The 13,322-nt window shown below is 36.8% G+C and overlaps 1 protein-coding gene across 1 annotated transcript in view; it reads left to right on the forward strand.

The window, feature by feature from the left end:
• Lrriq1 (leucine rich repeats and IQ motif containing 1) overlaps nt 1-13,322 on the forward strand; it is a 129,603-nt gene that overhangs the window by 112,944 nt on the left and 3,337 nt on the right. The window contains exons 25-26 of the mRNA XM_041673590.1: nt 8,185-8,317; nt 10,099-10,159. Of these exons, the coding sequence (XP_041529524.1) occupies nt 8,185-8,317; nt 10,099-10,159 (194 nt within the window). The remainder of the gene's footprint in view (nt 1-8,184; nt 8,318-10,098; nt 10,160-13,322) is intronic.

Raw genomic sequence — 13,322 nt, forward strand, 5'->3', positions numbered from 1 at the left:
ACATGGGATATACTCACTCATAATTGGTTTCTAGCCATAAATAAGGGTCACGGAATCTACAATAGGTGAACCTAAAGAAGCTAAGTAAGAAGGTGAACCCAAGGAAAAACATATAGTTATCCTCTTGGCTAAAGGAAGTAGACAAAATTGCCGGGGAGAAAATTGGGATCTTGGGGGTGGGGTGGGATGGGGGTAAGGGGAGATGAGGAGAGAAAATGTAGAAGGGAAGGAGCAGGGGGGTGGCTTGGGGAAACAGGAGGATTGGGATAAAGGAAAGGTGGATAGGGGAGCACGGAACCACAATTCTTAGTTAAGGGAGCCACTTTAGGGTGGGCAAGAGACTCGGACAAGCTCTTTAACACTGCCCCAGCTAGCTCACCCAATGTAGCAGGCAGTAAGGAGCTGGCTCAGTTCTTCTACTCTCACGCCCTGGGGTCCAGCTCACCCACACTCACACTCATACCCCCAGGGCCAGCTCTGCTGTTTTGCCCTGCTAAGTGGAAGGCCCGCTATCCAGATTCCCACAGTCAATGAGGCGCAGTAGCCCCTCTTCCATTCTCACGTCACTGAGGCTATGGGTGGGGTAGGAGGGAATATTTCCCTGACCCATGCCATCACTTGGCCCCCTCACCCACCCACCCTCAACCAGGTGAGCATGCCTGGGAAATCCGGCCCCACCTCTTACCTGCCATTGGTAGAGTGGACTAGGGAGAGAAGACCTTACCCCTTCCCCTGTCCCTCGCTGCCTGTGGTGGGTAGGAGAGCTGGTCCCAAGGTCATGAGGATGGGAGAATTGTCACTGCCCCTCAGTAGCAGCAGCACTTGGGAGAGCAGGCCCTGCAACTCGACTGGAACGCATTCTAGAGCTGACAATGTTGGCAGGGGCACAGGTGAGCTGGTCCTGTGGACCTGAGAGCAGGAGAGCCCCGCAATTTTTATACAACACAGAAAGAACAAGGGTGGCAGCTGTTCCTTTTTATCTGATACAAACTGAGTGGCATCATATTATGCATTAGTATTATCAAGAGCTTGTTATAAGAGGCAAAACAGACAAAAATAGGCAATTAAAATACAGCATAAGAAAAAGTGTCCTGAAGTTCTTATAGGGTCATATGACATGAACACCTTCACGCTAGCTCCTTTTCTAGTTGTTGTATTGTTATACCTGACAGAGCAACGCAAGGTGGAAGGATTAGTTTCGGTCCATGGCTTCAGTTCCTCATGGCATGGAAAATGTAGCAACATGTCAGGGGTGTGCTTATCAGATTTCTGTCAACTTGACCCAAGCTACAATCATCTGGGAAGAGGAAATCTCAACTGAAAAAAAAAGCTGCCATCTTATGGGCCGGTATACATTCCCTTAAAAAATGGTTAACGTGGGAAGACTGCCCACCCTGAGTGGTGCCGCTCCTGAGCTGGTGGCCCTATGTTCTATAAGGAAGTAGTCAGAACAAGTCATGTGAAGCAAGCCTGTAAGCATCCGTCATCTATGGTCTCTGTCTGATTCTATCTCCAGGTCCCTGCGCAGCTTGACTTCCTGCCTTGACTTCCCACTATGATAGACAGTGATTAGGATGTGTAAACCAAATAGATACTTTCCTCCCCAGATTGGTTTTGGTCAGTGTTTCAGCACAGCAACAGAAGCCAAACTAGAACAAATTGGTACCACAGAAAAAGATATTACTGAGATTGGCCTGACCAAGGGTTTTCCAAGGTGGATTATAGAAGGAGTTTGAAGTTTGCAACTGGAAAGGCCATCATTGAGTGCTCAGAGTTTAATAAACTGTTGTAGGAATTTGGAAGATAATGCTGACAGAGATCCAGATGGTAGAGGTTTGGCTTATGAATTCCCAGAGGGAAGCAAAGACTATCAGGGCTGTTCATGTGATCTATTAGAATTAACAGCCTGTGGTTTCTGGTCAGTTGGGGCTGAAGAATCAGCTGTGATTAAGAGACAAGAACCAGTGAAGTGAAACTTGGATTTACTGGGACAATTGATGCTGGTTAGATAGGGCTGAGCTATTAGCCTTGGTTAAGAAAGAATAGCATGATTGGCATGAACCCCTTGGGGGAAATTTTTCTCGGGGTCACCACAACAAAAGCTGTGGTCCAGAAGCCGGGAAGTAGAGAGGTTGCATCATATGCCGGCAGCCAAGCTTGGTAATCCGTGAGAGCTTCCCACATGTTACTGATTTGGGCAGCATGGAAGAACTGTAGAGAGATAGCTCCAGTTTGGCACTGTGTGTCTAGGTTGGAGTCCCTGAAGAACAGTCAGTGGTGAAGTGGAACCTTAGTTGCCGTTGAGGACCGCAGAATACTGGTGATGCCAGCTCAGGAGGATGATCACGTGTGCAGCGGCTTCTGAGCCAGCATGAGCCCAAGAGACAAGTTGCATGCAATGATAGTAGAACAGAAAATAAGATGTCCAAGGCCTTTAGAACCCAGAAGATCATGTGTGAATTCCAAACATTGGACACTGATATTGAGCAATGAGCACTGTTTGAATTTTGTTTGTCTTTGATATAATTTGTAACTGTGCCCTGACTGTGTCCTCTTGGGAAAAAATATGTAACTTACTTTTTAATTTTTTTATGATTTCACAGGAGTCACAGTTGAGAGATATTGTACTTTTGGTTTTCTAGACAGGGCTTTTCTGTGTAATAGCCTTGGCTGACCTAGAACTCACTTTGTAGACTAGGCGGTTTCAAACCCACTGAGATCCTCCTACCTCTGTCTCCTGAGTGCTGTGATTAAAAGTATGTATCATCTCATCTAGCTGAGATATTGGATCTTTAAAGGAGATGCTGGCTATTTTTTAAGTACTTTAACATGTTGAAAAATTTTAAAGGCTATGGGACTTTTAAAGTTATATTATGTTTTATCTTATGACATTAAAATAATATTAATAGTGACAATTTCATGTGTAAAACTGACAAGATGTAAATTGTGCTAATACCTCAATAAATTAGCTGAAGGCAAACCCTAGGACATTTTTATATGAATGATTGATGAGTGAAGGCCCCGGCCACTGTAGACCATCACACACACACACACACACACACACACACACACACACACGTGTGTGCACACACACAGGAACAGATGGTCCAGCCTCCATGGTCTCAGATTCAGTTTCTGCCTCCAGAGCTCTGTTTTGGTTGAGTGCTTGTCTTGGCTTCCCTCAATAATGGACAATGGTATTTCTGCCAAATAAATACTTTCCTACCCAAGTTGGCTTGATTCATGTTATAATCACAGTAGTGATATAATTAGGATCGGTCTCCTTTTGTCTCAGTGAATCAATGAGCAGAAAGTTAAACCTGAACCAGTCTGGGCCAAACTTTAAGAGGCCCATCCCTCATGGCCTAAACCCAGCTGATTATATCCTAATGCCTTCAGAGACTCCAAAAACAGCAATGCCAGCTGGGAATCAAATATTCAGACCATATTCAAATGCAACAAACCTTTAAAAATACCAATACTTCATTAAACTTAGGTATAAAATACATTGTTGAAAGTTAGGCAGTTTATTCTGAAGAATAGTTTTTATAAGCTAATACTTGAAGATTTGAAGCAGAAATACCATTGCTGAAGAAAAGGCTTGCAGGTACAGAAAGCTGGTTAACTACAGTGTGTCTGGTGGGTTAAGGTGGGAATTTAAAATATGTATCTGAATATCTAGAGCAAGACTGGTCTACTATCTAAAAAAGAAACATTTTGGGCCCTGGAGAAGTGGCTCAGAGGTTAAGAGTATTGGTTGCTCTTTGAGAGGTCCTGAGTTCAATTCCCAGCAATCACATGATGATTCACAACCATCTATAATGAAATCTGGTGTCCTCTTGTGTTATATGAACATACATGCAGGCATGTATAGAGTCCATGGTCATCATGGTGAGAAACAGGGTCCTGACAATCATGGCATTTGAGCAGTAGCTGAGATATTTTCATGAGTAAGATGGAAGTTATTTATTCCTAGACCTCCAATTTGATAGCCCCATGAGGCAGCAAACTCTCTCTGTGTATTCAACCATTATTAGATGCCAGCACGTACAATAAGGGCTCATCTATTTATGTGGAACCCAACAAATCAACACCTAAATCATATATGAAAATCCTAAAGGGAAGCAATAAAAATGTGTTTTCTATAGTTTTGTTTTTTTTTTTTTAAAGAGAGACCTGGACTGAGTAATTTGATTTAGTGGAGAAATGGTTAACAATAACAAATGAATATAAGATAAGAAATTTTAAAGTCTTATAATTGCTTGGGAACTGGTTTAATTATGTCTTACTCTCTTTGGCCTAGGCTATCTTTAAATTCACACCAATCATTTTACTATAATCTCTAAAATGATAGGAATATATGCGTAAGCCACCACACCCATCTTACATTCAATTACAAATTATGTCTTTCCTTTTCCATACTAGGAACTGAAGCCCGGGCCGTATGCATGTTAGGTAAGCTTTCTACTACTGAACTAAATACCCTGCCCTGAAACCTTAGGAGCTACAATTTCAATTTACCAAAGCAAGATTGCATAAATTATAAGAGAATAGAAATTGACAAAATAAAGATAAAGAATAAATAAAAGACTTTTGTTACTAAAGAAAAATCACTGAAAATTTATAGAATTTCTTTCTGGAGCCCTACACTACAGGCAATTTATTGAGTTCAGAGATGCAAGCTAGTAAGTCACAGTGGAAAACTGAATGTAGTTTAGATGATATTTAAGATGTACACAAATATGCAGCCTGGAAAGATGACCTTCTTGAAAAGAGAACAGAAATTGAAAACAACAATGAACAGGAAAAATATCTGTACCATTAATAACAGAGAAAAGATTTATACTTTGTTAAAATCATAAAGAAAGATGCTACAGGATTTAGGTAGTTTCCAATTTAAAAGTATCAGAAACGTTTTTTACAATATATAATATAAAATTAGTAAATAACTATACAGGCTAATATTGTTTGCCTGGAAGTAAAGAAGTAAATAACAACCATAATTAGACAATATTATCCAATTATCAACAGCTTTTTAGGTATTTAACTTGCCAATATGAAGTTAGAATGGGTGGAACACTAAACACTATATGCAAATATATACCAAATATATAATTAAATATATAAAATTATATATATATAATTTTAGACATACTATCTCTAAATTCACTTGAAAATGCATTTAATGTGATAATAAAGACATAGTCATCAAGGGACTAGAGATATATCTCTGAAGTTAAGGAAATTTGATGCTTTTGTAGAGGACCAAAATTTCATTTCCAACTTTCCCATGACAGCTCCAGCTACTCGAAACTCCATTTCCATGGTTGCTGTTGCTCTATAATGGTTTCCAAGGGCTTTGCATGCATATAATGCATACATTTACATGCAAATAAAACACATATGATAAAAATAAACTTTAAAATCTTCAAAGAATAAAAATCTAATCACCAGACAACTTGATATTTTATAATATAAATCAATAAAAACCATTTTTATCATGAGATTTCTATTGCACATGTTTTTCTTGCAACCAACTGGAATCAGAACATAAAGAACTCATATCATTCTAACAAAAAAATGAAGTCAAAGAAAATTATTTTGTGGGTTAAAGAAACTTATCTTAAAATGTTACAAAGTAGCTGGCTTTAGAACGTGGCATTTATTTTTTAGGTTTTCTCTTCATTAATATTTTTCTTTGTAAATTGTCTTTATAAATGGCATAGCATTTTGTTATTGAGTCTGACAACTGCTTTAATTAAAATTGCTTAAAGCCATGCTTTCAAGTAACCAGAGATTAGCAAGAATCAAAGGAAGTTGCCTTTCTGAGGTTCAAAGCACAGAGAACAGGCAAAGCAAGTTGCAAAGGGACGGAGGGCCATGGATTTCACCTTCTACAGGCAAAAATGCTGCTTTCTTCAACACTGAAAGGAGAGGCTGATGAAACACCATGACCAGAGTGCTGTAAAGTAATAGAAGCCTCTGTTACTTTTCCAAACAAAGATGCTGAAGCAGGCCTTCTGTATGACTCAGAGTGAATTTTATTTGGGGTGTTCTGTTCAGTGACAGGATAATCTTGTGGTGGTTTAGCTGGGATGGAATCACATCCCTCAGCTCTCAAACTACTTTTGGTTTACAGTCAGCCAAGTTCACATTTTGCTTGTTCTGTTTCTTAATTGAGCTTCAGCCAATGTATCAGTCCGGGTTTTAATGATGGTCTCAATAAGCTGGTCCCTTACAATGAAAGATCTGATATTTACACAGGAATTCTTTAAAACTTTGTCTGAGTTCTCCTGTGAAACCAGTTAGCGTTATGAAGAACTGGGGAAATTTTCCAAGAGTATGTTAATAAGCGACTATGGCAGTAAATATCAGTATTAAAGAAACAGAAGGCCACAGATATTTCTAAGCTAGACCTGCTTATTATACCATGTTTTCTACATATTAAAAACAGGTAAGGCTTGAGCCTTAGCTCAACTGATCATCAGACTCATTGAAGTCTTACTAGTTAATGTTACTGAACTGTACCTGGTGTGGCCAACCAACACTGGTAGATCAGAACCCAGGATCTACTGAAAAGTCATTTTACTTTGTGGAGTAACTGTGAGAACACATCTTCCTTTTGGGGAAGTCTGCTTTATACTTTCTCTATGTATCAAATGCTTCTGCATATGAATTCACCAGGCAGCCCTGGAATGTGAAGGAATCCCTTCTCCATTTGTAACCAATGAAGAGTTGACTTGAAATTGTTTGACAGGAGCTATGGACAGTTTAGAACCATGTGGCAGCATCAGAAGTGACAATAACTTAGACATTAGAGAAACGAGCACCTTCTTTTAGACTTTCCTAAATGTTGGCTCTAGCGTCTTCTTGATTTGAAAACCAGAGTCATTTCACTGACCTTTACAGGAAAAAGAGATGTAAGATGCTCATTCTTATCACATTCAGCATTATGCATGATATAGTTTGTGTGTACACAGAACTGTATTTACTATGAGTTTGAAGACCTGCTTCATTTTCCAAAGAGTGTACATACATTCTGATTACTAGGTTAAGCAATAAGTAAGAGAACGCCTCAATTTAATAAGTTGACATTCAGTTTTCTTTTATTTACTTACTCTTTAATGTTTAAATGAATGGTCTCAATATCTTTCCCTGGCTTGCCTAGCAATTTTCACATAGCCCAGATGAACCTTGAACTTGCAAACTTGAGTCAGCACTTTCAAAGGCTGTGTTCACTGCTGCACCTGGAAAAGTTGGTGTTTTTAACCATCAGATTTTATAGTTTTATGAACTTGTGTGCATAGTTGCCATGAACTAACTTTAGAAACATGCAGTCGACCAAACATACAAAGCCAGCAAGCCCTTAACATTAATGAGGGGGATCCACAAAAGAAGCAGTGTGAAGGAGCAAGCCCATGATGCTAAACAATGGTGGAAAGCAATGGTGTCATACGAATAATGTGTGACACTCACACGGCAGCAATGTTTGCACGGTTTTCTAAACACACCACACACACACACACACACACTGAGAGAGAGAAACAGAGACAGAGATTTGTGTAATTTAACATCAATATTGCTTTCAGCATGTTGTGTACTTTTACACTTTCTTTGGGGTATGTGTTGAATGTGAGCTCACCTATGCCACAGCATGTGGTCTGTGAAGGTCAGCGAATAACTTTTGAGAATCAGCTCCCTCCTCTACCATGTAAGCAAGTATCACAATGAAATTCATTGTTTTGAATAGTTAGTATAAACTATTGATAATTGAAAATAATAGCTTACACAAAGCTCAATTCTGGAAAATCAAAAGTCCGTTTTAAATACCTTTGTTATAATCTATAAATTCTATTGTATATGAGGATGGTTTAAAGACATTTGGATCTTAAAATAAGTCTAAAAACAAGGCTGTTCATATAAGAAAGGTCTATTGTCTCTCCGAAACAATTGAGTTTTCTAATGGATGCTATTTTTAAACAAAGGTAACTGCATTAAATTTTTCTTTTATTGTTCAAAGTAGATGCAATTGAGACTGAAATGGGAGATGCTTAACTCCTAATAACTGTTGTTCATTAATCACCACGCTTTGTCAAAACTCTTTCATTATAGTGAAATTCTTAGCATCATCTCAGCTACCTGCCCTGGTTTTAATTCTTTTTATGTTACACATTTCTTCCCAAGGCGAAGAGGAAGACGCCCTCTCCAAGCCGACCACTATGGATGAAAAGTTAGAAAAGAGTAAAGAGTACACCTACCAGTGGCTTCATACACAAGTGGGCTTTCCAGAAACAACTAGTTCCAGAACCCTGAAATGGTGAGGTCATTTCCTTCAAATTAGATTTTGTATCGTAAACAAATCTTGAAAAGTGAAACCTGGGTTAATTGTGCTAAAACAAATACAACTTCTTAGCCAAAAGCCAATACATCACATCGCCAGAGGCTTTCATACAGCGTGGATGTTCTTTACAGTTCTCACCAAAAGTGTTTAGGAAGATCTCTACTCTGTTCTGCTTAAAACCAACACACGAATCATGCAGTCTCCTCTACTTCATCAAGAAAACATGTGGTAACTTGTAACTGTCGGTCATGTCAGTATATAGATTTGTTTTAAAAATTAGTCACTTGTGAAATTGACAGCTCCATTTGTGGATTAAAGTTTTACGATGTTATATGTGACGTGAACGTTCATATTGGAGGACTTCAGCCCATTTAACTTCTTACAAAACGTGGACATCATATGAAAACAAAACTTAAAATAGAAGTATTTTGCTATTTGACATATTTACTGGGATCAAAGAATGAAATAAAGACATTGATAATTCTCATGTTTTAATATGAAGTATTATAACTAATGAAAACATAAATTTATTTCACGTTCACATTAATCAGGTTAACTGAATTCATAGGAATATCATCTTTATAATTATAACAAATGCAACAAAATCTATTAGTTATCTCTGTTAACTAGATATGAGAGATTTTATTCCAAAGTTAAAGTGTTAATATAGATGTGATGCAGTGGAAAATATAAACAATATTTGAAGGTAAATTTTAAATGCCTAAACTTTTAATATTACCACTTACTGGTAATAAAATCTGTATCTAGTAGATGAAACAATCAATCAATCCCTCAGATGTTTTATTAACTATATATAAAATATTATTTTGAAATATATTCCAAAAAATTACTTTATATGTAGAAAACCTGTGTGTGTGTGTGTGTGTGTGTGTGTGTGTGTGTGTGTGTGTGTGTGTAGATTTTGGGGGAAGTGCATATATATGTGTGCAAATGCATGTGTGTATGTTATTTTGAAGTCAGAAGCCATATCTGGGAATCACTGATTTAGGCTAGGTTGGCTTCCCAGAAAACTCTATGGATATGTTTCTCCCCCCCCCCCCAACCCACAGTTCTTTGATTCTAAGCACAGAGCACCATGCCTTAAGTTCTCATTATTGAACCATCTCTATAGCTCCCAAAGACAAAAATTTAAGGAAAAAGTCGATATCAGAATATTTTACCAGAATAAAATTAAACTGCAGTGTGACTATTTGTCGGGTGCATCAAACACAGTAGAACACTAAAGTAGAAAACTTCGCTTGCGTCAAATGAAAGTTTAAGACTGTAAAAACTACCAGTGATGATTCAGGCTTGTAAGCCCAGTCCTTGGAGGTGGGGACAAAGCGGCGAGTTTCGGCTTGCCTTTGACTACATGGTGAGTTCAAGTCAAGCCTGGACTGCGTGGAACACTGTCTCAAAAAGCCAAAGAAAAATGGGGACAAAATAAGTAAATGTCATTAAAATACACTTAGATTTTCTATAATTTATTAAATATCACTGTTAGCCCTTTCAGATGTTTGCTCATTAACATTTATATTTTAAAAAGAGACTACTATTGAAGTATTATTTAGATATTAATTTTTGTGAAACTTAATATATATAACAGTGGAATTATATATATGATATGTGCATTTATTATATGTAACATAAATTAAAGCTGTTGTCTCTATTTTATGTATAAAGATGTTTGTGCATTTTTTAATATTCTTTCTCTATATTTATACTGTAACTTTTTTTCCTTTCTTGCCACCATGAAGCAATCACTTCTTGCCTGAGTTAGATCCAGATGTACTCAATGGTGGAAGAGTTCAACTTGTGGTAAGAAATATGTTTAAAGTTAGAGAAAAATGTTATAGACACACATACTCAATAAATAACACTTTAAAATATACTCATAATATGTTTAAACTATGGAATATCACAACTGTATCTATTTTGGGGAAACCTCAAATGCCGTGTGCTAAAATAATAACATATTTTCTTGACATAAAATATAATGTCACAATATGACATTGTTTAAAATAATAATTTTATTTGACAGATGTAAAAATATTAACCTGTTACCATTTTAAAACAAAATTATTCTGGATGGGAAATTGCTTAATGAGATTATTTTCTTGAAAATTTTAAGAGCCAAATATAAAGATTAAATTGAAAGAAACAGCAATATGAGTTTCCAGCTTGAAAAATCAAACTGTATTAAAAGTAACAAGTGATTAGCAGCTTAACCCCACCAAGTTTTATGGAGTGCAGTGGTACTCTGGTAAGTATTATTTGATCTTTAAGTCCATATTCTAATCATCTCAATAAGAGTGTCGTCTAGAAAATGGAAGGCATATGCTTGTTAAATTCACTTTGCTGTAAGCTACTTGAAGAAAGACTTTGTAAATAGAGGACTATGGCCAACATTGGGATCTAGAAAAGTAGCTCTCATCAAAAGGAAACTTTTCAGCGTTGTCTCAGAAGTTTGGAGGAGGGAATCGTGACTGATTACAGTGGAGAACACCTCCCTTTATAAAAGACTAACAAATCTCCCTAGCTCAGATTCTACATAGACCAAGAAAATGGATTATTATTTTGTTTTCCAGTGAGAATTTAACAGCCAAATTACTTTTCTGTATGATAAAAATAATATTATGCCTGTAAGAGCACTTCCATGCCATTTTCTTGAACACTTTTTCCAAAGACTTTCCTGAATTTGAGCAATAATTTATGTGTGTGTGTGTGTGTGTGTGTGTGTGTGTGTGTGGTGTAGTATATATTTGTATACATAAATATGTGCATTTAGACAGAATAAAAGGACAAGATAATTTTATGTCCCTATTTAAAGTTATTGCTCATTAAATATTTTCCTATATTCTAATAAAATTCCTCTGTGAGGGTGTCATGCATATTATCCTAGTAATTTTAGAACATCAATCTGTTATATATATATATATATATATATATATATATATATATATGGCTATATTTTTGCACAAGTTTATTAACAGTCACTTTTTTTTCTTCCTTCCTTTTTTCCTTTCCCTTTTTTTTGGGTGGAGCACAGAGATTCTCTGTGTAACATTCCTGGCTGCCTTGAAACTTGCTTTGTAGACAAGGCTGGCCTCAAACTCACTGAGATCCACCTGCCTCTGCCTCCTGAGTGCTGGGATTAAAGGCTTGTGCTATCACTGCCTGGCAATGGCCACATGTGGCCAATAGGAAGGAAGGAAAAAAACATTAAATGGCAACAAATTATTAATAATAGAGATAAAACCATTTTTATACCTCTTATTATACTTCAGTATTATAGCACAAGGCTATAATCAAATTTAATTTCTGCATGTAAAGAAGCAAGGGCAAAGAAACTGAGAAAAATAAAAATATCATTTTATAATATTGTAAAATATTTATAGTGTAAACTTGTTTCAGGTTACAAATTATTCAGATTTTAAAATTTGAGAACATGTTGTCTATGAAATTACCCCCTTCCATGTCAGCATACTTGTTGGTATTGTAATCATTCACGAATTGCTAGGTAACCATATTATTGTGGTATTATGTGTAAGTCCTCTGTTGTTTCTAGGGTACATAATTGTACAGAAGACATCCTGTTCCTCTACTGTTGTAATACTCCTATACCCTCTTCCATGATGTTTACAGAGGCTTAGGTTTAGGAGTTTTATTGTAGATGCATCCATCCCTGCTGAGCTCACCATGGCAACTTAACCACTAAATTATGATCAGCTGTGATTTTCTGTAGTGGACCATTTGCTGCAAAGTGAGGTTTTTGTTTTGTCTGTCTCGAATAGGGTGAGAACTACATTTATCTGTGGGTGTAAGGATAAATTTTGCAATACAGTTTAGAATTCTGCTGATCTAGTAATGTAGTGTTAGTAGTTTCTACTCTATGATCGTATGTGTCCCCGCACGTTCATTAGGTTTCTAGTTCCAGATGTGATTCCCTTTCTACTGAATATACCTTAAGTCTAATTAGACAGCTCTTGCTTACCACCACGCTATGAAAGCCACTCTCGAACCTGTAGTGATATCTTGGCCTGCTGGTCATGCTATGGCTCACGCTGATGTAGGAGGGGGAAATTGCACAGCACGCACCCTTAAGCAAATACAGACAACTAATGAGCACTGATAGAAGGAGGTTCTGTCTCTCCCAGGGATGATCCCCCAAATTGATTATCCAATAACAACTGGTCAGCCCTGAAATCAAATGTACACAAACAAGATTGAACAACTCAACAGACGGTAGTTATGTATTTACATGCAGATGTATCTAATAATATAATAATGTCATATATGTAACAATAAAAACCAAAAAAAGAGGCCATCAATTTGAAGAGCGATTAGTGGGGGTGGTATGGAGTGGTTCTAAAGAGAAAAGTGCAGAGGGGGAAGTGTAATTATATTTTGATTATTTTTTAATTAAAGAACTTTAATGAAGAAAATTTAGAAACATATATGCAACAGATGAGCTACTAAACATTTTTCCTAAAGTAATGAACATTCATTATGAAAATAGTACAAGGGAGGTTGGATATAATTAAAATAGATTCTCAATATTTAAAATTCTCAAAGAATTTTAACACACATTCATTTTAAATATTGACAGTATTTTTAGAATAGTCTTGTTCATAATAGCTGCAAAACTTAACACAACCAAAGTCCACTTAGTGTGTGAAAATATAACAGTGGAAGAAAGGCGAAGTGGATGTAAAATGAAATCAATGTATGGTAATAAGCAAGAAACTATTAACATGCACACACAACATGATATTAAATAGAGTTTACCTCATATTGTAAAATATTGTAAGTTTCACTCATTTCACATTCTGAAAAATCACAGTGCTGACTCAATAGAGAGCGTATCAGTAGTTGCTACTTAGCCTAAGGGTGCAGGAGCATAAACATCCTTCTTTGAAATAATGAAGCAGTTCTTAGACTTGATTGCAATGGAAGTTATAGCAATATAATGAAGAGTAAT

Source organism: Microtus oregoni, unplaced genomic scaffold, assembly GCF_018167655.1.
Source record: "Microtus oregoni isolate MIOR12 unplaced genomic scaffold, Mior012 000001F_ref0000356, whole genome shotgun sequence".
NCBI classification, from domain to species: domain Eukaryota; kingdom Metazoa; phylum Chordata; class Mammalia; order Rodentia; family Cricetidae; genus Microtus; species Microtus oregoni.